The sequence below is a fragment of the Myotis daubentonii genome, chromosome 11 (genome assembly GCF_963259705.1).
Source record: "Myotis daubentonii chromosome 11, mMyoDau2.1, whole genome shotgun sequence".
NCBI classification, from domain to species: Eukaryota; Metazoa; Chordata; class Mammalia; order Chiroptera; family Vespertilionidae; genus Myotis; species Myotis daubentonii.
The window spans coordinates 35056885-35084011 of record NC_081850.1 but is presented as its reverse complement, the minus strand read 5'-3'; the positions used below and the strand labels follow the sequence as shown (position 1 = coordinate 35084011).

The 27127-nt window shown below is 42.5% G+C and overlaps 1 protein-coding gene across 3 annotated transcripts in view; it reads left to right on the top strand.

Moving 5' to 3' along the window:
• VLDLR (very low density lipoprotein receptor) overlaps window positions 1-25908 on the top strand; it is a 34343-nt gene extending 8435 nt beyond the window's left edge. For 2 of the 3 annotated variants that reach the window (XM_059656796.1, XM_059656795.1), the window contains 18 exons: window positions 4495-4614; window positions 8752-8874; window positions 10251-10373; window positions 12060-12431; window positions 12534-12656; window positions 12743-12865; window positions 13298-13417; window positions 13522-13647; window positions 14427-14598; window positions 15182-15400; window positions 16444-16562; window positions 17372-17511; window positions 17825-17966; window positions 21551-21697; window positions 22868-22951; window positions 23327-23407; window positions 24241-24410; window positions 25267-25908. In XM_059656796.1, the coding sequence (XP_059512779.1) occupies window positions 4495-4614; window positions 8752-8874; window positions 10251-10373; window positions 12060-12431; window positions 12534-12656; window positions 12743-12865; window positions 13298-13417; window positions 13522-13647; window positions 14427-14598; window positions 15182-15400; window positions 16444-16562; window positions 17372-17511; window positions 17825-17966; window positions 21551-21697; window positions 22868-22951; window positions 23327-23407; window positions 24241-24410; window positions 25267-25302 (2540 nt within the window). In that variant the 3' untranslated portion in view covers window positions 25303-25908. The remainder of the gene's footprint in view (window positions 1-4494; window positions 4615-8751; window positions 8875-10250; window positions 10374-12059; window positions 12432-12533; window positions 12657-12742; window positions 12866-13297; window positions 13418-13521; window positions 13648-14426; window positions 14599-15181; window positions 15401-16443; window positions 16563-17371; window positions 17512-17824; window positions 17967-21550; window positions 21698-22867; window positions 22952-23326; window positions 23408-24240; window positions 24411-25266) is intronic. The other variant, XM_059656798.1, reaches the window with a different exon arrangement.
• Window positions 25909-27127: the final 1219 nt, after the last annotated feature.

The following is a 27127-nucleotide window of genomic DNA, read 5'->3' as shown; positions in this document are numbered from 1 at the left end:
GCAGTTTGCCGACCACGGAATTATAAGATTCACTCATTGCAGTGAATCAGAAGGATTAACCTAAGTAGTTAACAGTTTTTAGTTGGCCCCCACCTGTGTTTTGGAGGCTGCCTTGAAGGCTAGAACACAGACTTGGTGCTTGATATCTTGGGGGCCTTTCGCTGGTTCCTCTTACTAACCTTCCCTGTGGGAAACGTTGCTGACTAGGATATCTGCTTGTCTAAAAACAAGCTTTCGCCTATGAATAGAAAGATTGGCATTCAAGTGCCAAGCAGAAGTGAGTCCTACTAAAAATAAATGCCCTTGGCAGCCTCAGAAGTGCCAAAACAAATGGACTGAAGAAATTCCAGTAGATGATAACACCCGCATGCCCAGGCTGAGAGGAGGGGTGTGAGCGATTGGAATACTTGGCCCTGCTAGTCCCAGCAGTGTGGCCACACGAGCCCCTCTGAGTAGTCGAAGTTCAGTCTGAGCCTGATACTCAGAAACATCTGCATATTCCAGGCATTGCTGGTGGACACTCCTGCCAAGGTGTCACTCCGAGCCCTCCAGGGACATTTGTAGCCCACTGTGAGGCTTGGTATTTTTTTTTTCAGGTGATCATCATAACCAGGTTCTTCTCTTTATTGTCATCTAACATCTGTATTTATACTATTTGGTCCCAATCCTATCCATTCTATACAAAAGGCCAGGGGGCTTCCCATCTCCATTCAAAGGTTACTCTATTGTTCTTTTTTGTTGTTGTTGTTTTGTTTTGTTTTGTTTTTATTTTTTTATTATTATTAGTTAAGGTATTACAAATGTGTCCTCATACCCCCCATTAACCCCCAACCTCCCCCCCCCCCGCCCCGCACACTCATGCTCCCATCCCCCTGTTGTCCATGTCCATTGGTTTGGCTTATATACGTGTATACAAGTCCTTCGGTTGATCTCTTCCCCTTACCCCCGCCCTCCCCTACTTTCCTTCTGGGGATTGATGAGGCTTGGTATTTATTATAAGGTCTACGCCATTTTTTACTGAAGCTTACGTATTGCTCTTCTATGTACCCCTTGCAGGGACAATTAGACAATGGCAGGCTGACTTATATTTACATTGAAACCCTGAGTTTCTTGGAGCCAGTGAGCTGCCAACTTGCCTGGGTAGTTAACTATTTAGATACGCAAGGCTCCTGGGACATGGGCTCCTTGAAGTAAGTTTGCATAGTCTGATTCCATCTGTGTAAGTGACAGTATGAGTGAGTAATCTTTCGACACTTCATTCAGTACAAATTTAAATAGCCATGTGTGTGACTAGGTGCAGATGATGTGCTGACCCTGATCCAAAGGGGTAGGGATATTCAAAGTGTCAGAGCTAGAAGGAAACCTAGATCCAGTCCAACAGTTTGAATTCTTAAAGCAATAGAACCCTTTTCAAATTCTTCTATGTAACTCCAAGTCAAAAGAAAGTCATCCTGCTTCAAACCTACTTCTGCCCCACTCTGTAGAGTGCCTTGCTCCTCTGCTTCACAGGTTATTTTTCCAGGCATCGCTGGCTCTAGCTGAGCCTAAGATTAAAAAAATCACAGTATGTGATTTCAGTTCATCCTGCTCCCTCTATGAAAGTATAACCCTGAACTTGAGACTTAACTGTTCTGGGTGGAAACAGACTACAGGTCCACAAGCCTGTAATCCCCAAAGCTTCACAAACCAAAAGCATCTTAACTCGTGTGGTGCTTTTGGCTCTCCTCTGGGCAGCAGCATTGCCAGGTGAACCCCGGAGGTATAAGGCAGAATCCTTCTGAAACTCAGACAGAAAGCCCACACGGGGTTGCAGTCAGGCGGCCGAGGTCTCAGCACTGGAGTTCGTGTCTGAGCTCTGCCGCTCTGCACGAGGCAGGGAACTAACAGAACGGGAGTCCCTCCTGCCCAGTAACAATCTCTGGAAACAAAGTACTTGGGAAACGGAGAGACGCGGCCATGAAGCTGAAGGCCTTTATGCGCCTCGCTCTCTAAAGGGTCCTTTATAAAGCCTGGCAGCCTTACCCAGCCCATCTCGCTCCTTTTGTAAACAAGCAGGGACATTTAGGAGCAGACTGTACTCCTACCCCATGTGCCCCTCCTGCTTAATGGAGGGCTGTGCGTGTGTCATGGTAAAACACAGCTTTTTGACGGCCAGGCAGAAGCCTGGGGGAAGTGGAAACAGCTCAGATAAGAAAAGGTAGAAACTACACTTCTTTTCATCTTGGGCTATTGGAATACACACTAAGGAAATGCTCATGCCTGCCCTGAGCCTGCTCAGTATGGACACGGGAAACAGCGTGGCTGGAATGGTTAATGTCTCTTGTTACTGTTGATAGCTTGTACATTACAGCTACATTCAGAGACCCTCTTGAAGGGAACACTGGACTAAACATCAGGCTTAAGGTGTTGTGTGTCTGTATTTAATCTCAAGACAGTTTGAGTGTCTATAAAATATGTAGCTTCCAGGTGACTCATTTGTAAGGAGATTTCCAGGTACCTAACCCTGACGTGGAAAACCATCATTAGGCACCTACTTTTAAGTCCATGTCCAAGTCTTACCATACGGTTACCTTTTTGACAGTGTAGATATCAATGTCAGTGTTTTTGTCTCATTTTGACCTGGGTGACTAAAACCTTTGAAAAATTCAGAGCCTTTCAGTCTGCACAGTATCCTAACTATAACCCAGCTGTTCTTTCCAAGTACATTTATATCTGTGTACTCTATCAGTTGGGTTTTTTTTTTCTACTTTTTAAATGCAATGCTCAGCATAGATTCTTATTACTCCCACAGACCTCAAACATAGTGGGGATATAGAACTACAGCCAATGGCCCCTGGAGCAGGTACCTCAACCCCGAGCATATTGAGAATAGATGGGGACTAGACTGATGATGAGGGAGAGTTGGGAGGCAGCCAGGTACTTCTATAAAAACTAGCAGGTGATGCTTCCTGACAGCAACCTCTACTCTCCCCTGTTTTCCCTTCTAAGTCCCTGGTATCTTATACCCAACAAAATATTTGTGGAATGAATGAATAGTATGAAATGTATGTAGGAAATGCGATGGAATCACACTGCTTTTTACCTGGATCTTAGCTTAACTAGACTCCTGGGAGCAGGTTTTAAGCAAATACATTTAGTCTAAGAAAATAACCACACCCATACCCATACGGTGAACTTGACTTGGACCAAATTTTAATCTCCCTGGGAATTTGCCACAAAGCATAGAATCTTCCCGACAGTGGGGAGTAGCCAACAGTAGGGAGGCCAACTAGAGTATTGTGTGCATAACACAAGAGTTCCAGTCTGTGCTTGTCACTGTAGCATCTGTTCTGACGCCAGCATGTCACAGCTGCAGATGCTGAAAGGTGGCAGGAAATCGGAAGGCCTCCCTAAGTAATCTGCTTGAACTATATATGGCTCCACTGGGTTTCTCGAATATTTGCAGGATATTGGCATTAAGCAACCGGATCTTTGCCTTTTATCTCAAAGACATCATATCCTCCAGAAGGACAGACCTGCTAATGATGGGAAACACCTGGATGTTAGCTGTCTGTGCCAGGCAAAAAACAAAAACAACCCAAGTGCCCTACTTATTTACAAGAATTAGTTCATATCATTGTGTGAGTGAAATGTTTATACATTGAACATAAGAAAACTGAGGTTCGGAGGAATGGAACCCAAGTCTGTGGCTCTACCTTACTTGCTTTTCTCCTATCACTAAGTTAAAAAAGATTTTCATTTGTCTCTTAACTATACCTTCTTGATGCTTTTTATCTTATCTTGGAGTCATTGTGTAAACATGTGTTTTTTGCAATCAGACCTCAAGGTCTGAGATGAGGAACCATGGTATTAAGCCTCTATGTCTCCCCTTTCCCTGCTGCTCCTTCTAAATCTCCTTCACTTTGCTTGTAATAGGAGCATCATTCATGAATAACAGTATGGAATGTGGACCAGAAATGCCATTGAAGGATTAGGATTTGGCTGTGTGGTTATAGCCACACAAGTGACTTTTAAACAAATGAGGGGAGTGAGTCCAGGGCAGATGGAAATGCCCCATGTTCTCTGGGAAATCTAGATCCCTTCTATCTTGATCTGGCTGCATTGGTCCAAGATCATTATTCCAGCCACCAGGCCCAAATTTCAGGAACCAGAAAGGAATAAAGGGAAGGAAAATAGAGGATATTTCCTAGAAGTTGTATATGCCAATCCTGCTTACAGTGCATTAACCAGAACTGATTCTCACGGTGATTCCTCATTGCGAGGGAGGCTGGGAAATCTAGTCTTATCTAAACGGTGTGTGCCCAGCTAAGAACTCAGTTACTATCAGTCACTGCCCCAAGGCCCACCCAAGTCTGCATCCGAGAATGTGTTAGCCTGCTGAGTCTGTAGCTGTCCTTCTCAGAGGACCCCTGTCCATAGGTTTTGGGTAACTGGAATCTCTAACTTATCACCCCTATATCCCAGGCTTAGCTAAGTGTTCCCTCCTGATTTTAGGAAGAAAAGCCAAATGTGATCCTTCCCAATTCCAGTGCACAAATGGCCGCTGTATCACACTGCTGTGGAAATGCGATGGGGACGAAGACTGTGCTGATGGCAGTGACGAAAAGAACTGTGGTGAGTCACGAGTTTGACAGTCTCACTTGCCACCTCACTGGGACTTACGCATTTCATTGAAAAGGGGTGATGTTATCTTAGTTTCTACAAATGTATCGAGATTCTGAAAACAGAATCTACTCCTAAGACTTCCTTTGAACCAGAGTCCAAAGATTCTGTATTCCCTGGTCTAGAGGAATATAATTGAATGTTTGACACAGGGTTATCAACTTGGGTACAGAATGTTGAAGATAAAGTGGAGTCCCTTTCAAATGACAGGAGCTGGTTTATCTGAGATCAGGCAAACATTTGGTGTAGGAAGCTAGGAGAAGGGAGGGGAGGACCAGAAGTGAAGATAGACAGAAGACTGCTTAGAACAGACTTTCTTTGTGCAATTTTCAAATAGCTTTGATTCCCCTCCTCCCCCCAAAAGAAAGTCACAGATGGTAAAAAGATCCGTAAAGTTTCATGGGATCAATTAACTCCTGGCACAGAAGCTACAAGCCAGCACAGATCAAAGATTAGATAAGAATTATTCTTCAATTCTCTGTCTACAATAGATGCTAATTCTAAAGCATTAGACAGGGTGGAAGACATCTCTCCCAAGACCACGGGGATATGCCATCGTGACAATTGATCAGCATCTATGAAAAGATCATTGTGAGGAATGCTTGTTTATGCCATGTATATAACCTCATGTCAAGCCAGAACCGCTGAGAACTACATGCTCTCATGTAGGTACCTTGACCCCTTTGTTCTATGCTGTAAAAATAATGTTGTGTGTGAATGCCGGTGATAACATCGTCATCTGCCTTTTAAAAGATGTTACATAGAGATCTCCACTATACAAACTAGAAATACAGAAGAAAACTAGCTTAATGTAAATTTCACCAACTGCTATCTTGTTATACCGTTACCTACTTCTTTATGCATCATTACTAACATATTATAGTGTGAACATTGTAGCCGACTGTCCTGTGCTTGAGCTCTCAGCAACACCATGGATGTTGTCGTGCCAATCTGTGGATTAGTAGCTTATGTGGAAGCATAAGAAGTCCATTCTACAGTCTCGGGGAAGAGACTTCTCTCCAATCTCAAGACAAAAAAAAATAGTTCTGGGCAACACTTTTCCATCATTTGCATTCTAACACTAAGATTTTCATATATTCTATAAGACACTCAGTTCTATGCTATTTCTGGGTTTACTTAGTTAGGTACTATAATTTCCTCAGTAACTATCCCACTCGTAAACTCACTCTTGTCAGCTGTTCTCTTGGTGTAAGTAGTAATTCTTCCTCTAGTCTAAGCTTACATGTTTGGCAAAACCCACTGTTTTTTCTTAGAAAGTAATTATTCTCTTCATGGGTGGGAAGTCTTTTCCCATCTGACCAATTCTGTAATGGGAAGTCGACTAAAAGCTGACAATTTGCTGACAATTTGCTGACAATTTGCTGACAATTTGCTGACAATTTGAAAGGGACCGCTTCAAGTCAGGGGTTTAAACTTGGTCCCACTCTCAGAGTTTAGAACAGCGGTTCTCAACCTGTGGGTCGAGACCCCTTTGGCGGTCGAACGACCCTTTCACAGGGGTCGCCTAAGACCATCCTGCATATCAGATATTTACATGATGATTCATAACAGTAGCAACATTACAGCTATGAAGTAGCAACGAAAATAATTTTATGGTTGGGTCACAGCATGAGGAACTGTATTTAAAGGGCCAGAAGGTTGAGAACCACTGGTTTAAAGTGTCCTAAAGGAGAGGGCCACTCTGGTTTAGCCTCTGATATTGTAAAGGGGGAAACAGCGATTAGAGTCAATTCCTAGTAGGAACTGACCTGGGTCGTCTTAGGGTCATCGCTGGCTTTTCCTAAAACAGTCTTTGCATAAATAACTTCTAGCCGCATGGCAGGAGGGCTTGGAAGAGGTAAAGAGAAGGATGTGTATCAAGATCACACAAGATGGAAAAAATTAAATATTTCTTCACTAGAATTTGTCTCCACCTCCCAGGTATGAAAGCGGGAAAGGAAAGCCCTCAGGGGATCTCTGAATATGCTTATTTTGAGATGTTCCCAAGGGAAAAGCTCCACAATTACTGGAAACTTATAAAGCCACTTTCTGTTTTTCTAGTCCAACCTCTTGATATTGAACTTGGTTACAGTTTCAGCCGAGCTCTTTCTTTCAAGTATGTCAACTAGCGTATTTAGTCAACTGCAGCTTGAACTCCACAAGCCGTGTGTTCCTGTTGGTCCCAGTACCTCATTCTTGTGTGTTAGGCTGAGCTGATTATCAGTGACTCAGATACCCTAAGGATGTAACGAGTAGCTCTCTTGCCCTGTGGCACATCGAACTTTCTATCCATCTCAAGGCTCAGTTCAAGTAGCCTCCTTACCCTCCCAGTCTATGCTCAGAATGGAGAGAGATTAACTCTAGCAATCTGTCGCTATTTATCTTTTTCTCAAACACTAGGTAATACAGCCAGTCTTTCCTATTCCTGTAATATTTTCTGCTTCTTAAAGACATGTGGTTTCTTTACAACCAGCCACCTCCTACTCCCTCTTTTACAACTTCTAAGGAATATCACAGGTTGAATTACAGCAACTGGCTTTGTAAACTCCCCAACTCCCATCCACCCCAACCCCACTACATGCTCAGGAGAACATGGGCCTAGGATATCACTTAAACATTAACACTAGGGGGTTGGTATTTTCAGTGATTTTAGAAATAGGTGTGAATCGAAGAGCTAATGTGGCCTTTCTTGTTTCCTTGGCTACACAATTCAAGGAGATAAATAACCCTTTTCGAATCATTATAATTCCTCATCTTGAGTTCTAGAAATTGACTCTAATCACTGTCTCCCCCCTTTATAATATCAGAGGCTAAACCAGAGCGGCCCTCTCAGTTAGGATACTCTAAGCTCTGAGTGTTGTGCCTAGTTTAAACCCCTGTCTTGAAGCGGTTCCTTTCAAATTTTCAGCAAATCGTCAGCTTTTAGTTGACGTACCATTACATAATATTTGTTAGAGAAGAATGTTTAAAACTAGAAATTACGATGGAAGGTATAGACACATGGGTAAGGAAGAATATAGTCTGAGAAGGACGAGCCTAGACTATCCTATGTGGCTACTTTTTAACACTCTTCTTACCCTCTGACTTCCTCGTGGGTAGGGGGACCAAGCTGCCTGGTTTAGGATAGTCTTGGTTTATGCTTATCTTCTTGGTACAACGAACAGTGTCCCCTTTCTACTGAGATTGTTCCAATTTGGACAATAAATTGCATGGTCACCCTAACTACAGGAGAAAAGGCCTGCCCTAGTAAGAATAGCAAAATGGGTACCTTGCAGGCCATCAGTTATGGGTATTGGCAACTGCAATCACTTCAAGCTGGATTCTGGCACCTCTCCTGTTTTTGGATTCAAGCTCTGTTTATTTCTTACTGAGTGGATTCCTCTCCCCAATAGACCTGTAGGGGTGACAGTATTCAGTACTGAGGCTTCATCTGTCTCTATACCAGCCGTGGGCAAACTATGGCCCGCGGGCCGGATCCGGCGTTTGAAATGAATAAAACTATTGAAAAAAAAGACCGTACCCTTTTATGTAATGATGTTTACTTTGAATTTATATTAGTTCACACAAACACTCTATCCATGCTTTTGTTCCGGCCCTCCAGTCCAGTTTAAGAACCCATTGTGGCCCTCGAGTCAGAAAGTTTGCCCACCCCTGCTCTATACCATGTGTTGTTAAGGTATGTCCCTAGAGCAATTACACTATGATCCAGTCATAGGGTGGAGTGTTTGGCTATTCAATTTATAAAGAACTTGGAAAGAGTTGGAAGAAATGCATGAAGAGCATGAAACTATTACTTAATCTCAACATTATGAAACAGACAAGAGTTGTAAGGAATCCCTGGGTTGTAAGATAATTAGAAACCTTTGTCTTATCTTGACCTCAGTATCCTCCAAGTTTCTTAAGTGAGTGACTTTGGCCTCTGGGGAGGGTGGGATTTTCATAGTTCTCCTGGATATTGGCAGTTGGGTGCTAACTGATTCAGCTTTCTTTTACAAGTGAAATACATCAAAATGCAGTTTTACCCCCATGGGATTATAGGGCTCTTGGGTAAGGGACTCCAACTTTAACCCTGCAAATAAACTTTTGTAGAGAAGAAGACATGTGCCGAGTCTGACTTTGTGTGCAACAACGGCCAGTGTATCCCCAGCCGATGGCAGTGCGATGGGGATCCCGACTGTGAAGATGGCTCTGATGACAGCCCAGAACAGTGCCGTGAGTGTGCCTTGCTTTAGACTTGAACTTTTCTAAGCCGTTCTGTGTCTCATATCTCTAAGTATTGTTTAATCCAATACTTGGTGTTAATTTCCTTTGACTCCCTTGAAGTGTAGGCCAATTGACTCCAAAGTCAGTCAAGTCGTGAACAGTTGATCAGTAGCCTCTAAAGAATGTTCTCCTTAGTTTAACAAGACTGACGTTCTCTTGGGTAGCTTCACTGTTGCACATTTAAGACTGAAGCCAGCAGACTTCATTAAGAACTCCTTGACTAGGTGCACAGATTTCAAATGTTTGATAATGATGAATATGAGCAGATGGTACTCTGGTCCTGGAAGCTAAGTCAAGATGTAAGGCTCCCCTGTAGGCCAAATATAAGCTTTTAGATACACAGCTTCTCCTTTTATGGAAAAAAAAAATCTGTTACTGAAGAGGTAGAATGGCTAGAAGTAGGGTGATATCGTTATTTTGAATAAACATGTAATCTAAAGTTATTAAAGTAGGAAACTTACAGCTTGTTCTTAAATAAGAGAAATTTCATAGTTAAGCAAATGTATATCTGAGTTCTTAGGCTGATATTTGGAAAAAGCCTATGAGGTGATAGAGGAGGAGGATTTGCAATTATTTGAATGTCAAGATGAAGAAAGTCTAGGAGTTCATTTTCAGGCAATAGAAACCTACTGAAGCACCAAATGTGGAGGAACAATGAACAAAGTTTTAGTTGGGAAAATGGTTACAAAAGCAAATCAAGCAGAAAGGAAAATAAATGTGTGATATCAATTTTCTAGGCAGGAAGCGAGGGGAGTAATAAGAATCTTGGTTAAGGCATGTAAGCTAGTACATGTAAAGACTGGTTCCATAAAGATTCAGCCCCACATTTTAGTAGAGGATGACCCAGTAAAGTCAAAATGTATGGGATGTCACTACTTTGCAAAATATAAATCTAAAGGAGATTGTGAAGGAGGCCTGTAAAGGAACTAGAAGGAAGACTTCATGTGTCTTAGACCATCTGGCCTTTAATGAAATTGGGATTGTGTGTACCACTTGATAGCCAACAGATAAACAATGGTCCAGGAGCAGGCCAGCCAGTAAACCTAACTAGGCCAAGTAAAACAAAAGCCAGAACTGGGCACTCCACGGAACCTTGAAGGAGTAACACGGTCAAGGCTCTCAGGTGTACTGCCAGGTAGCATAGGTTGGCATGGCTTCTAAGCAACGGAGCTGGCAAAGGATCTACCCAGGCTTCAACTAGTTAAGTCCAATTTCACCAGCATGCCAGGCCACTGAGTCAATAGGTGTACCTCCAAGCAGCACAGGAGCAGCGACTTTGCACTGATGAGTCTGGAGGCTCTTTTGAGACTGTATATCATCAACAGATATGAGAACATGCCGCACAAATGAAATCAGCTGTGGCGCCCATTCTACTCAGTGTATCCCAGAGTCCTGGAGGTGTGATGGTGAAAATGATTGTGACAATGGAGAAGATGAAGAAAACTGTGGTAAGAAGATCAGTGTTGAGTGGCTTATCCCAAGGACCCTTTTGCTCAAAGAAGGGTGGGCAGGGGAAGCTAACTTAAGCATGAAGAGGCAGTTACGTTGACTCGCTTTCCAGTGACTTTACTATCTGCTCAACTACTTGCCCTTCCTAACTGCCCCAAAAAGTCTGAAAGAAGTTCACATGGTCATTGACCACGGCTTGCTTTGGTGTTTCTTCTAGACAAATAGAAATAAAAAGGTAAGTCATTCAAGGCACTTACATTTAGAAGTAGCCCAGTCAAGCACCAAGTGGGTGGGCTTTTGTCTCTGTGAGGACAGTAATTCATGGGCCTTCCTCGCTTTGGCGCCATCCCAGGAGGGGAATAGGGCCAGCAAACACATTCCTCGGTCTAAATTGGATCTCCTGATGGAAATAAATCACTTAAGTATCATACCAGCATGTCTTAGCTCCAACACCAGCTTCTATTTTAACCCTTCCAGAAGTTAAACTGGCACCGACGTGTTCGTGAACATCGTTAGCAGATACCCAAAGAAAAACTACCCAACTGGTGGTAATTTTGTCTTCTGTCAGTTTCTACCTGTAAAAGCCAACTCTGTTTCCTTCCCTTTCATGCTTCTGTTCTTGGAAAGTGTGTAATAAATGCTACACCTTAAAGGTGAGGCCCTGGGAAAATCTCAAGGTTGAACAAACATTGTTTTGAACGCTCTTTCAAGCTACCGCCCTTTTTATAGGGCCTCTGTAACTACAGCTGCCCAGAAGCACGGGCCTCCTAGTGCAGTAGTGTGCCAGTGAGCTGAGGACGCTTGCAGCTGAAACACATCCTCCATGTAGAAATTAGCTTTGGAGGTCAATACCACTGCACCTAGTCCAATGAGTTTTGGTGTTTAATCCTAGAATTGAGCTTTGTGTGTTGGTAAGACCTGGAGCTGCCTAGTGTTTCCCTCTTAAATCTAGACTTTGCTTCCCAAGAGAGTCGTGGTCTCTACCCTAATTACCACCAAATTGTGACTGAATCCATTTGGCCCGAATCTGAATCAAAGTACAAACTGGCTTATCTTTGACTCTGACTAGCTTATCATTATTGGCATACCTGGCTGCTAGACTGTCATGCTAGCCCTCGAACTGACTTTCTGAAACTTTTAAGTATTTACGACCTGTTAATCCTGATCCTCATTTGAGGGATGTAAAGAGAAGGAGCCATGCATGATGGTATAACATAATGGCTCCTTTCGGGTGATCGTGTGATAGTGCTTACTATGAGTGTACATTTGCCTGAATACCTGATGCATGATCCTCTCAGCTAATAATGTGGTCTGGCCTGATAAGCACTATGTCCATTTAAAGATAACTCAGTCTCTGCCTTCCAGAAAGGAATTCCTTGTTTAAGTTATTGATCACTTCCTGTAAGAGTTCACTGTGGCTCTCATCTCAAATTAACTTCTGGTCTTCAACTCTTTTCTTGGTCCTTTATTTCTGTTCTTATTCAAGTGCCCCTGCATCTTTTATGTGGTGAGACTGTTCCTGGTATTCCAGGAACTTGGATATTGAGATAATTACACTTTAGCTTTTAAGTTAAGCTAGAAAGCTAGGATTCATGACCAAAGATCTGCAGGTTAGATTTCCAGACAAAAGTCCTAAAAGGACCAGTCCTGATGCACTTTCAATGGGGCCTCCTCTCTCTTAATAGTCAACGTAACATGCAGCTCTGATGAGTTCACTTGCTCCAGCGGCCGCTGCATCTCCAGGAATTTTGTGTGCAATGGCCAGGATGACTGTAACGATGGCAGTGATGAGCTCAACTGTGCCCCGCCGTCCTGTGGTGCCCACGAGTTCCAGTGCAGCGCCTCCTCCTGCATCCCCCTCAGCTGGGTGTGTGACGATGATGCCGACTGCTCGGACCAGTCTGATGAGTCCCTGGAGCAGTGTGGCCGCCAGCCAGTGATGCACACCAAGTGCCCAGCCAGCGAGATCCAGTGTGGCTCTGGCGAGTGCATCCACAAGAAGTGGCGCTGTGACGGCGATCCGGACTGCAGGGATGGCAGCGATGAGGTCAACTGTCGTACGTAGCATTCTCATCAGTGTGGCATGTTCGGTTCTCTTCCATGGATCCACTGGGGACAACTTGGCTGGCTTCATCCCATGGTGTTTCCTCCCTTTGTAGCTTCTCGAACCTGCCGACCAGACCAGTTTGAATGTGAGGATGGTAGCTGCATCCATGGCAGCAGGCAGTGTAATGGCATCCGAGACTGTGTGGATGGTTCTGACGAAGTCAACTGCAAAAATGGTAAGGGCCTCTTCGTGTGGGTTTGTCAAGGGACTACCCTGATCGGACCCACTCAGGGAGTCTCTCTTCTGTGTTTCTCTTTGCAGTCAATCAGTGCTTGGGTCCCGGAAAGTTCAAGTGCAGAAGCGGGGAATGCATAGACATCATTAAAGTATGTAACCAGGAGCAGGACTGCAGGGACTGGAGTGACGAGCCCCTGAAAGAATGTCGTAAGTGAAGGGGTTGCTTGGGGACAGAGCTGGGTTGGCTCGTTCAATCTAGCATGGCTAATGCATAATGCCTGGCTTCACTTTTAATGAACTAAGTTTAATTGTTGGACTTAAGAGTGAATTTTTATGACTCAAGAGCCCATGTAGTGACAAACTAGTTCATAATTTACCTCCTTAAAGATAACTAACCAGTAATAGAGAAGCTTGATCAAATCCTGCTCAACCAACTGACCAGGGAGATGGGCTCTATTATTCCCCCAGTACACTCTAAGATGCATATTTATAAGAAAAATTAGTAGAGCTTGGAAAAATCATAGATTTGAGCAGACTAAGTAGATAAGTTATTGCAGAGAGCCTGGATTTTTAATGTTACTAGGACAAATATCTATTTGGAATAAGTTGTCAAGTAACTCGACGACATTTTTATTTCAGATGTAAATGAATGCTTGGTTAACAATGGTGGATGCTCCCATATCTGCAGAGACTTGGTTATAGGCTACGAATGTGACTGTGCGGCTGGGTTTGAGCTGATAGACAGGAAAACCTGTGGAGGTGAGTCAAAGAGGAGGCCCTCAGCCCTGGGGGTGGCGGGAAAGGACAGTGAATCTCTGTGGGTTACCCAGGAACAGCAAGACTAATTCTAACTTCCCTCCTAGATATTGACGAATGCCAAAACCCGGGAATCTGCAGTCAGATCTGTATCAACTTAAAAGGCGGTTACAAGTGTGAATGTAGTCGTGGCTACCAAATGGATCTTGCCACTGGCGTGTGCAAGGCTGTAGGTAAATGGACTAGGACTGGTGTTGCTCTGATATCTTTAAGAGTTAAGTGCTTAGGAAAGGTACAGCCTGTGATGACAATAGCCAAATTGAAGATGAAACTAAAATAGTACCTGAGAGCAATGCTGCTAAGATCACAGCGCATTCTCTATCACAGGTTAAACAGAGATCATTTCCCCAGATTCCTGCCTTGGTCTATTCCTTTTGCACATGATACCATGAATACCTGCCAGCTTTGCTTACTTCCTGCTTCCAATACTTGAGTGCAATTCAAATAAATAACTTATTCGCCAGCAGCCCTGTTGCTGAATGCTGAGACCTCAGAACTGCCTTCGTAAGTAGTGGGAAGCACTTGCAGGTCTCTGGGGCACGGCCTCTGGCACGAGTATTCCTGAGGTGTTCAGCAATGGCTTCACTTTTTTTTTTTTTCCAATCCTCACCCAAGGATATTTTTTCCATTGATTTCTTAGAGAATATAAGGGAGTGAGGGAGGAGGAGAGAGGGAGGGCGAGAGAAACATCAATGTGAGAGAGACACATCAATTGGTTGCCTCCCCCACACACCCAAAATGGGGTAGGGATGGAACCTGTAACCCAGGTATATGCCCTTGACCAGGAACCAGACCTGAGACCCTTTGGAGCATGGCTGATGCTCTAACCACTGCCCACACTGGCCAGGGCGGTGGCTTCACTTTTTAAGTGCTGCTTTCTTGGGAGGAGGTAGCTGAGAAGGACCTTACCTTCTTGCAGCAAAACTAAATACACTGGACTCCTGTCTTGCAGGGAAAGAGCCAAGTCTAATCTTCACTAATCGCAGAGACATCAGGAAGATTGGCTTAGAGAGGAAAGAATATATCCAACTAGTGGAGCAGCTAAGAAACACTGTGGCTCTCGATGCTGACATTGCTGCCCAGAAACTATTCTGGGCTGATCTGAGCCAAAAGGCCATCTTCAGGTAACTTTCAGTTCCATTTTGGTGTCTTGGTCTAAATCGCTTGGCCTTTGGGAAGGTTTGAAGGAATTTCTCTTGTCTCCATCTAGCATCTCGTTAGCTGGAGATAGTGAATCTAAACACCCATCCTTTAACTGTTCCATGACTATCAGTTCCTCGTTAGAAATGAACAGTCACCTATGAAATAAAAAGTGTCTACAGCTAAAAGATGATCCCAGCTGACATCTTAATGTCTCCTATTTTCTCCCCTTAACTGTTAATTGAGAACCGTTTATGGTGGCTACAAATAGAAATGGAAGTGCAGTTTTTCCTTAATGGGAACTAGAGGAACTCAGATGATGGCTACTGAAACAAATAGCTCCACTTAGAAGCGTGTGGGTCTGGCATATGGAACACACACGGCAACTAGTTAGCCTACTGTTAATGCAGGGCCAGTGAGCAGCCCGGTTCAGTCATTGGAGCGGTGAGCGGTGTTACTAGAGTTCTCTCCGAACAAGGCTACGGACCATTTTGTAAGCAGAAAGTCTGTTCTCCAGGCTCCGATGGCGTCAACCTCTGAAATTTCTTGTGACCTACTCTGTTTCAGCGCCTCCCTGGATGACAAGGTTGGTAGACATGTTAAAATGATCGACAATGTCTATAATCCTGCAGCCATTGCTGTTGATTGGGTGTACAAGACCCTCTACTGGACTGACGCGGCTTCTAAGACTATTTCAGTGGCTACCCTGGATGGAACCAAAAGGAAGCTCCTGTTTAACTCGGACCTGCGAGAGCCGGCCTCCATAGCCGTGGACCCCCTGTCCGGGTGTGTATTCTGTGTTCTGCATCCCGTAGCCTTTTGGGTGCCGTTTGCATAGGCCAGCAGCCCTCCTCATGCCTGAAGTAGAACTGAAATATCAAGACCTATCAGCTGCCCACGAGAAAGAATTGTCTGGTTCAACATGTCATGGTCCCACCTGTGTGCCAGGCCCTCCCAGGGCAGCCTGACTGCTGGTGGAAGTTAAGGAAACAACGCTTCTGATTTGATGTGCAACAGAGGGTGGATCTGAACCCTCGTACCCACCCAGCTTCTACACAAGGGACTTTTCATTTTTGTCGGAATGCTTTGTCAGGTTAGCTCTGGATGATCAAACCTAAGTCTTAGCATGAGTTGTGAGGATTTGGGTAACTACATTACCTCAAGTCTTATCCAAAAGTCCTGTTGAAATTGACAGACCTCGCTAGAAACATTTCATGGAGAGGTTTCCTAAATTGCCACTAAATAATAAACAGAACAGCTAAGGAAGCTAAGCCTGCAGTCATCAGAAATGGGCCCTGTAACCTCACCAGCACATGATCAGCTACCCCTGCTATACAACTTAACAGTTACTCTTCTTCACTCCTCAGAAAGAATCAGCCTTTTAAAAATGGAACATAGCTCTTCCGGTTTGGCTCAGTTGTGAGGGCATTGGCCCTCGGACTGAAGAGTCCCGGGTTTGATTCCAATGTACGTGTCTCTCTCACAATGATGGTTTTCTCTGTCTCTCCCCCTCCCTTCCAGTCTCTCTAAAAATCAATGGGAAAAAATATCCTCCTCAGGTGAGGATTAACAAAAAAATAAAAAATAGAAATAAAAACAGAACATATAATATGTGACTTTTGGCTGACTCAAATACATTAATATAGTGAATGAGCTTGTAGGTTCTCAGTGTTTTGTTTATGCAGAACATAAGTTATAGTCTGAAGTGTTACTATTTGTCGTAATCAACCCCTAGAATTTTTCTGTTCACTCTTTGAACGTTTGTCCTAAGCTACAACTTTATTCGTTCTAAAGCCACTGAGGCTTATTTCTAACTTCATTCTTCCCAGATTTGTTTACTGGTCAGACTGGGGTGAGCCAGCTAAAATAGAAAAAGCAGGAATGAATGGATTTGATAGACGGCCGCTGGTGGCAGTGGATATCCAATGGCCTAACGGAATTACACTTGGTACGTATGTTCTTCCTATGTTGACCACCAGCTCAACAGCCGTCACCTGGCTTTAACTGATCTCCATTGTTAACTCTAGACTACAGCAGACAGTGCTAGAGCAGTGGCTTTGGATGGAAATAACTGAGCAATACCAATGGAAGGGGAATTTAAATTACATACTGCGTAATTACTAGCTAGTCCATGGGGGCCTAATATCTGACACAAATTCAGTGACTGGTGGGTCTCGGGAACTCTCACCCTAAATACTCCTGGCCCAGGTGCCTTAGCATTTCCTGAATTGCCAGCTTATAACAGTTTTTCTGGCTCAGAAGGGGAGAACCACAAAATGCTAGCCTCTTTTAAAACTTCCATCATGTGAGTAACATTTCTTAAGTCAGTTGCTTTGAGAACCGTAGGTACCCCTTGAGTTTCCCGAAATGGCATGCCATGTCACAAGATTTGCCGGATCCCATTAAGAATCCCTGCTGGAGCCCTAACCGGTTTGGCTCAGTGGATAGAGCGTCAGCCTGCAGACTGAAGGGTCCCAGGTTCGATTCTGGTCAAGGGCATGTACTTTGGTTGTGGGCACATCCCAGTAGGGGACGTGCAGGAGGCAGCTGATCGATGTTTCTCTCTCATCGTGTTTCTAACTCTATCCCCCTCCCTTCCTCTCTGTAAAAAATCAATAAAATATATTTAAAAAAAAAAAAAAAGAATCCCTACTGGAGCAGGAATCATAAAAGTCAAATATCGGATTCCTTAGAGATTTTAAATGGAAGCCAGAGCCATACTGACTTACCATGCAACGAAATTCTTTTCCTGCCTAGACCTCATAAAGAGCCGTCTCTATTGGCTTGATTCCAAGTTGCACATGTTATCCAGTGTGGACTTGAATGGCCAAGATCGGAGGATAGTGCTCAAGTCTCTGGAGTTCCTCGCCCATCCTCTTGCACTAACGATATTTGAGGTAAGACGCCTGCCTCACGTCCAAGTGTATACCTTTGAGTTACTATAGCACCTTGGGGGGAGGAGGGGAGAGCAGAGGGCATGACTTGAAAAGCTGCTGTCACTTAAAACCTGGGACAAGTTAGATACGCTTTGATTCTTTGTAGCACTTTAAGAAACCTGAACTTGCTCTCTTACAGTTTCTCATCCAGTATCCCAGACCAGCCTTAAATAAACTTGGTCCATTAATTTGCCAGTAAATAATAATGACCTTAGTTAGACAGTGATATGTGTTAATCCTACATGCACGTGCTAATCTGGGGGTTCTGTTTTAGGATCGTGTCTACTGGATAGACGGGGAAAATGAAGCCGTCTATGGTGCCAATAAATTCACTGGGTCGGAGCTGGCCACTCTAGTTAACAACCTTAATGACGCCCAAGACATCATTGTCTATCATGAACTCGTCCAGCCATCAGGTAACCGGGGAAGCAGGACCCTTCATGGCCACTTTAAGGGCAGGAGCATGACACAGTACCTGCTGGGTATCAGTAGCTTGTTAGCAATTCAACTTGCTCTAAAATGGAGCTTTTCCCTTCTATACCAAACACTTCAAACCTGGAGTTTGGGATATTTTATTTCTGGCTTCCTAGTAAAAGAGCTTCAGGACTTGAGCTCTCCTATTCCCTCCCAACCTTCCATGTTCAGTCTTTTCCACATACCCTCGGCCTACATCCCTTCTTGCTAAGACTATGGCACTAGCCTCCGAAGTAGCCACAAACTTTCCCTTCCTCCACCCCTCATGACGCATCTTGTATAGGATTGTGTAGATGCTCAGACACATCTGGTCATATTGTCTCCTCAAAAGACTTGATTGGTTGTATCTAAATGGAACTTTTAATATCAACCTAAAGAGTTTTTGTGCAGCAAAGGAAACTACCAACAAAATGAAAAGACAACCTACTGAATAGAAGAAAACATTTGCAAATGATACATCTAATAAGGGGTTAATATCCAATATATATAAAGAACTCATACAATGTAGCACCAAAAAACACACAACAACCCAACTGAAAAATGGGCAGAGGGCCCTGGCCAGTTTAGCTCAGTGGATAGAGCGTGGGCCTGTGGACCAAAGGATCCCGGGTTCGATTCCAGTCAAGGGCATGTACATTGGTTGCGGGCTCCTCCCCGGCCCAGGCCCTGGCTGGGGCACATGCAGGAGGCAACCAATTGATGTGTTTCTCTCACATTGATGTTTCTGTCTTTCCCTCTCTTTTCAATTCTCCCTAAAAATCAATGGGAAAATATCTTGGGCGAGGATTAAAACAACAACAACAACAACAACATGGGCAGAGGACCTGCCTGAATTGATATTTCTCCCAAGACAACATACAAGTGGCCAACAGACATATGAAAAGATGCTCAATGTCACTAATCACCAGGGAAATGCAAATAAAAGTCACAGTGAGTCATCACCTCACACCACTGTCAGATGGCTATCACCAATAAATCAACAAACAACAAGTGTTGGTGATGATGTACTCAAAAGGGAACCCTCATGCACTGTTGGTGGGATTGTAAATTAGTACAGCCATATGGAAAACAATATGGAGATTCCTCAAAAAAATTAAAAATAGAACTTTCATATGATCCAGAATTCCACTTCTGAGTATTTACCTGAAGAAAACAAAAATTCTAATTCAAAAAGATATATGAACCCCTATGTTCATTGCAGCATTACTAGTACTAGCCAAAATATGGAAGCAACCTAGATGTCCATAAATGAATGGACATCAATGGAATATTATTGAGTAATAAATTAGAATGAAATTTTCCTGTTTGCAACAATATGGATGGACCTAGAGCAGGGGTGGGCAAACTTTTTGACTTGAGGGCCACAATGGGTTCTTAAACTGGACCGGAGGGCCGGAACAAAAGCATGGATGGAGTGGTTGTGTGAACTAATATAAATTCAAAGTAAACATCATTACATAAAAGGGTACGGTCTTTTTTTTTTTAGTTTTATTCATTTCAAACGGGCCGGATCCGGCCCGCGGGCCGTAGTTTGCCCATGGCTGACCTAGAGGGTATTAGGATTAAATGAAGTAAGTCAGACAGAGAAAGACAAATACCATATTATTTCATTTATACATATGTGGAATCTAAAAAACAAAATAAATGAATAAACAGAAACAGACCCAGAGATACAGAAGAGAACAAGCTTAGTTCCCAAAGGGGAGGGGCTATGAAATGGGAATAATTTTTTAAAAATCTATTAGGTGACAGGTACAGTTCTAGGCCCTGGAGATATAAGTTTGAAAAAGACTGAGCATTAGAATCCATAGAATAAAATGCTCCCAGTTTCTCAAGTGACCCTAATGCACATTCATTTAAAAAAAGAGAGAGAACTTAGGAGTAAATCTTCATGTCCTTGAGTTAATGGTTTCTAATATATGATACCAAAAGCACAAGTGACAGAAGAAATAGATAAATAGAACTTCATCAGAATTTTTAAAAATTTTGTGTTTCCAAGTATACCATCAAAAAAGTGAAAAGGCAACCCCAGAATGGGAGAAAATATTTGCAAACCATAAAGCCAATAAGAATCTATTACCCAGAATACATAAAGGACTCTTACAACTCAAAAATAAAAAAGCAAATATCCGAGGTAGCATGGAGGGACCTGGAGAGTATTATGCTCGGCAAAATAAGCAAGTCAGAAAAAGACAGGTATCACATGATCTCTCTTAAATATGGAATCTAATGCACAAAATAAAATGATGAATAAAATAGATCCAGAGACATAAAAGCATGGAACAGACTGACAAATCTCAGAGGGAAAGGGGAGGTTGGGGAGGGGGGTAGATTAATCAAAAAACTTACATGCATATATGCATAATCCATGGACAGACAATAGTGCAGAGAAGGGGGTAAATGAGGGTAAAAGGGGAAAATAATATAAAAAATTAAAAATGGATAAATTATTTGAATAGGCATTTCTCCAAAGAAGCTCTACATGTCCAATAAGTACATGAAAAGATGTTCAAAACCCTTAGTCATTAGGGAAATACAATGACTAAGCTATAATGAGGTACACTTCATAACTCTTAATATTGATAAATGAAAGAAGAGAGTTTGAAAAGAACTGTGTAACTACATTTATATAACACCTTGAAGAAGGGGAAACTATCCTATATAATATAATAAAAGGCTAATATGCAAATCGACCGAATGGCCTAATGATCGGTTGCTATGGTGCGCACTGACCACCAGGGGGCAGACGCTCAATGCAGGAGCTGCCCCCTGTTAGTCAGTGTGCTCCTATAGGGGGCACACCACTCAGCCAGAAGCCAGGCTCATGGCTGGCGAGCGCAGCAGCAGTGGTGGGAGCCTCTCCTGCCTCTGTGGCAGTCGGACATCCCCCGAGGGCTCCCGGACTGCAAGAGGTCATAGGCCAGACTGAGGGACCGCCCCCCCCCCAGTGCACTAATTTCATGCACCAGGCCTCTAGTACAAATAATAAACAGATTAGTGGTTACCAGGAGCTTGAGAGAGGAAGGCTGATTAGGTGAACTGTGTGTGTATGTTGTGTGTGTATGTGTGGAGGGGTGTTATATGCATAAAAATGAATGAACGAAACTCTTAAACGTCCATATAGTAGGGTGCCTTCCACTTTGTGGGAACAAGGCATGATAAAGCCTGGAGAACATGCTTATCTCCTTCCTCAGAGCCTTCAGTATGAGCTTTGGACCAGTAATTAGTGCCACTCCTGGTCACTCACCTCCATTCTCCACCTACTCCCTCAGCATCCATCTGTTTAAGGCATAACTCTTGTTCTACTTCCAAGAAGTTTCTTTGGATCTCTGGTGTCCTTAGAGCATGCTGTCTGTACTCTTATATTTAGTCTTCACTGGTATTGGTTTAACTGGAAGGTTAGGCTGAGTAGACAAGTTTAAACTCCTTGGGGCCAAGGATTCATGTCTTCAGCACCTAGAACAGGACTTTGTGTATATAACAGGCTCTGGCGTACTTCTTTTAAAGGATTTTTGTGTCTGAACAGGTAAAAATTGGTGTGAAGAAGACATGGAGAATGGAGGATGTGAATACCTATGTCTGCCAGCACCACAGATTAATGATCACTCCCCAAAATACACGTGTTCCTGTCCCAATGGGTTCAACCTACGGGCAAATGGCCGGGAGTGCCAAAGTAAGACTTTTTACTTTCCATCCACTAGCCAGACATACAACAGGCTATAGAATAAGACACTAGCTATGAAAACTAGCCTGGATTTTAAGAATTCTGTTTTAACTAACTCTAGGAATAGCCTGGTACTATTGCCTACCAGGTACTCATGGTTTTACTTCAGAGTTGACTTTTTACTCATTTCAACATCAGATGAGTCTATAAGTGACACTTTTGTCAAAGTATTAACAGGCCTCTTACTGATTAGTCCCATAACAACACTGAGCTAGGCAACGTGCAGATAACAGAACAAAGCCTTAACATTTCCTCTGAAGAGAGAGGCCAGAAATTATGCACAAAGAAGGTTATGGTTACAGGAAACCTCATAGCCCCAGTGCGTGACACTATCTTAAACTCACACTTAAACTTACATTTTTAGTCTTCTGTTCTTAGATTTTGGTTAAGTGGCAAATTCAACTCACAAGTTGTAAGCAAGGAGCTCATATAGTGAGGTTTTTATTAGTTTAATCCCGAGTCCCTTCAGGGACTAGCTCCATTTATTGAGAAAGTAGTTGCAAGACAATCTGGGGTAAGACTAGTATTCCTGGTCATCTGTTTTCAAGAGCATTTCTTTTTTAAAAATATATTTTTATTGATTGATTTCAGAGAGGAAGGGAGAGGGAGAGAGAGAGAGAGAGAGAGAGAGAGAGAGAGAGAGAGAGAGAGAGAGAGAGAGAGAGAAATATCAATGATGAAAGTGAACCATTGATTGGCTGCCTCCTGCATGCCCCCTATTGGGGTATCAAACCCACAACCCAGGCATGTGCCCTGACTGGGAATCGAACAGTGACCTCCTGGTTCAACCACTGAACCACTGCTGCCGGGCTCACAGGCTTTTTTTGTAACTTTCAGGAACCTGGACATTGCTTAGAGGGGTCATGAAGTGTGGCTGTGTGTCTTTTTAAATTGTCAACTTTCAAATGCTTGCTCTTCTGCCTAAAGTCTCATGTGTCTGGTTTTGTCCGAAGACTGCTGTTTCTCCCAGTTTTGATACATCCACCATGCAACTTAGTTCAGCAGTGATTTGTCTGTTTCCCGTGGTATTAAAATAACCTAGCCAGGGCTAATCTGGACTAAACAACTAGACACTCTGGAACCTTGGCATTAACCAGGTTCTTGGTTTTTATAATTCAGGTACTGCAACTACTATGGCTTACAGTGAGACAAAAGATACCAACACAACAGAAATTTCACCAACTAGTGGACTAGTTCCTGGAGGTATTGGGTTCAGTACTGCAAACTGTTAATCTCAACTAACAGCCACACTTTGTATCTATTACTTAAATAATTAATACAGCCTTTAACTACTAGCTCTGCCCCGATTGGTAACCTACTTTTAAACTACAAAGACTAAGAAGCTTCGAGTCTTAGTCTGACCTGACTTATTAAGGACTGTGTTACAGAAATGTTAATGAAATGGCTATAACAGCATGTGACTCTCAAATACTTCTAGATCAGTTGTTGCTGCTATACAATCATAGTAGATACTGAGCATCGTGATGGATGCAAGGGTATGAGGCTCTCCACGAGATGGGTGCATTTCCAAGTCTGAGTTCAGATTCTTCTAAACTGGTTCTTTTTATCCGCCTATAGGGATCAACGTGACCACAGCAGTATCGGAGGTCAGTGTTCCCCCAAAAGGGACTTCTGCTGCGTGGGCCATCCTTCCCCTCTGTAAGTCGATTCTTTATATATGTGGAGCCCATGAACTTCTTAGATACCAGATGGGCATTTGTAGTTCATCTAGAGACATACTTCCCATGGCCCCTTGTACTTTCATAGCTCTCATGATACTGAATTACATTTTACTCCCTCCCCAACATGGCACACTGAGTTGAGAGTCCATGCCTTTCTCTTCGGTGGTATCCTTCCCACAGTGACTGGCAGTGATAAATGTTCAGCTATTACATGAAGGGTGCTTATAGCTTGCTACTTCAGAGTGGTTAGTCTGGCATACTCCATTTCATAGTAAGTCCCTTTAAGTAAAGAAAACTGTTCTAATTCTCTTGGAGATATATATAGTATTTCACACAGAGGAGATACAATGCTCAAATGCTTTCTTGAAGAATTAGGACGTATAGGGAGTAAATTAAAAAGTTAAGAATTTTCAAACCCAAGGAGATGGACCTATAAAGCTACTACTGAGTATGTGGATGCTAAGGCACTATACTATAATGGCCTCTTTATCCTAAATTACTGGATTGCAAGCTTAGCGAACACACTAGACTAGGAGGACCCCTTGAAGAGCTCTCCAGAAGCTTCCATAATTTCAATTCGTTCCGCCTGGGAAGGGGCCCTGGACACTACGTTTGCCCAGTCTAGAGAATAACACTTAACCATTGGTCTGACCTTGTTTCAAGCTCCTGCCCATTTAGATTCTAACTTCTGGTTATTCAGCATCATAGAACATGAAACTTTTAGGAATGTCGCTTACGGATTCATGAACATGATCTTTTTTCTGTGTTTTGAGACAAGACCTTGCTTAGTTGCCTTCTAACTTTTTTCAGTGCTCTTAGCAATGGCAGCAGTCGGTGGCTACTTGATGTGGCGGAACTGGCAACACAAGAACATGAAAAGCATGAACTTTGACAATCCTGTGTACTTGAAGACCACTGAAGAGGACCTGTCTATAGACATTGGTAGACACAGTGCTTCGGTTGGACACACGTACCCAGCAGTAAGTCAGCTTTGTGTCCTCTATGCCATTGCTTGCAGTAAGACTTTTTGGTAAGGAGACTTCAAACTCAAGCTATGACTGTCTGGGCTAGGAAGAGCCAGTAGGATCATGAACCCACCAAATACTTCATTTACCAGAGATTACACAGTCTAGCCTGTTAGAACATAAGTCAGTCAGTTGACCAGCACCTGCCCCGTACAGGATGACAAGTAAGTCAACTTCAGGTCATCACTATACTATTGGAGGTATTTTGGGTTATAGAAACTACATGTAAATATTTGCATGAACCAAGTAGCTCCTTTTTGAACTGTTAAATAAGTAAATTAGCATATCATATATAGGAGAGTTAGCTTCAAGTCAGTGTATTGAGCAAGATTCTTTGGGCCAAAATTACCAAATGCTTGGAAGTGTCCTGTCCCACCTGGTATAGCGAGCTAGTTTTTCACTCACTGGTTCTTTAGTTGAAACCCAAATGGAGTATTTGGCCTTCGTTTAGGGACCAATCTGAACAAAACAAGTGCTGAGCACTCCCTCTCCAACATTCTGGTAAAACAAAGAATGGTAGCCAATTCATGGCACACGTGTGTCTGTCTATTCATATTTTTCTCCAGGACTTAAGATCATTAAGTAGAAGATGCAGAATTAGTCACATTATTTCCTCTCTCTACCAAGTAGATGCAGCTAAATTCAAGTTAAACTGCATTAGTGACACAACTCAATACTATTTTGGATCTGACTTCCCTTCTAGGTACCTTTGAGTTCTGAATGACCAACTCAAAAGCAAGGTCCATTTTAGTGACTAGAAGTGCTACCAATGAGTGATCAAGCTCACTCCATATTTTTTTCTTTTCCACAGATATCAATTGTAAGCACAGATGATGATCTAGCTTGACTTCTGAGACAAGTCTCAACCTTTGAGATCCAAACCAATAATTCCCCTATTTGGAATGGTAACCGAGCCAGCAGCTGAAGTCTCTTTCTTCCTCCAGCCTGGAAGAACATCAAGATATCTGCGTGGATCAAGCTTGTGTACTTGACCGTTTTTATATGACTTTCATAAATTTCCTGTCCACACTCTGCTTCAGCTTTGGATGTGGTTCCCTATAACCCTTGAATTTCTAGACAGTATTGCCACCTCTGGCCAAATATGCACTTTCCCTAGAAAGCCATATTCCAGCAATGAAACTTGTGCTATAGTGTATACCACCTGTACATACATTGTATAGGCCACCTGTAAATATCCCAGAGAACAATCACTATTCTTAAGCACTTTGAAAATATTTCTATGTAAATTATTGTAAACTTTTTCAATGGTTGGGACAATGGCAATAGGATAAAACGGGTTACTAAGATGAAATTGCCAAAAAATTTGTAAACTAATTTTGTACCTATGAGTGAAATCTTTGACCTCAATGGAGGTTTGCAAAGACTGAGTGTTCAAACTACTGTACATTTTTTTTCCAAGTGCTAAAAAATTAAACTAAGCAGCTTAACCATGGTTTATGCCTATTCCTCTAGGAGAAACTATAAACAGTCTAAATAGTATCAAATGTTCTAACTAAATATATGAGCTATAGGTCTTGAAGTTGTATAATTAAGTCTATAATATTACTATTTTTTAATAACCAAACGCAAAAAGGACAAGGTACTACTAAATATTTCCTCTGCAATAATTTATTTTCTAAAAAAAAAAGAAAAGAAAAGAAAGCTAAGGTAGCATGTACCTTGAATTTCTCTTGCTTAGAGGAAACTTTCTTTTCTTATTAATTTGTTTCCTGATCTAGAAACATATGCTAAGATTTCTATCAATTCGGCTTCTTCATATTAAATTCATTTTTCCATGTTCTATAATTATATATATAGTTCAAGAACCAGTGCCTTCTAAGCCATGGGAAAGGACTTTCTTCCTTTATGAGTCTACCAGTCTACCATGAAGAGAGCTAAGAAGAATAACCAGTAGTACCATTCTTGAACAATCTAAAGTAGCGGTTCTCAGTGAGGTTAAGGTTAGCATCTCTGTTACCTGGGAACTTGCTAAAAACGCTAGGTCAGAAGCTCTGGAGGTGGGGTCCAGGAATATGTGTTTTCACAAGCCCTTCAGGTGATGATGTAAACTAATGTTTGAAAATCACTGTTCTCATGTTATTTCGTGAAGAATCTGTAACATCTCCTAATTTTTCAGTCTAGCTGGCATAGGATGGATTCCTTCCATGGACAACTTCTAAAACATTTAGTATGAAAAGCAGATTTTAGGTAGAAGAAGAAGCTTAATGATACCAATGTTACAAGTATTATATAGTATTAGTCAACTATAAGGCCCAAAGTCATCATTTTTAAGAACAAAGTATTATTCTCCATTATCTTCTCTTGGATTCAAGTCCCTAGTGTGTTCCTTCAGGTGCTAAGTTCCATTTTTCAACCTTCAAAGAGTCAAAAACATCTCATTCTTTTATCTTGCCCTCCTCAGTAAGTAGCCAAGGACAGAAACTTTAACTTAAGAGGAACAAACTCATTTGAAGAAATTAAATAGCCAGATATTTCTATTGAACTAAGGAGAGTTATATATCCCCAGTCAGTTCAGCATGTGATAGTCATTGATGAGCGACCAGAGCCTTGGGCTTCCATACCCAAACGAGAACATCAAGGATCCTCTGTGAGATGTATTGGGGTCAGTTTGCTACGTCTCTAGAATTTATTGTAGAAGATGAAAATTAAGA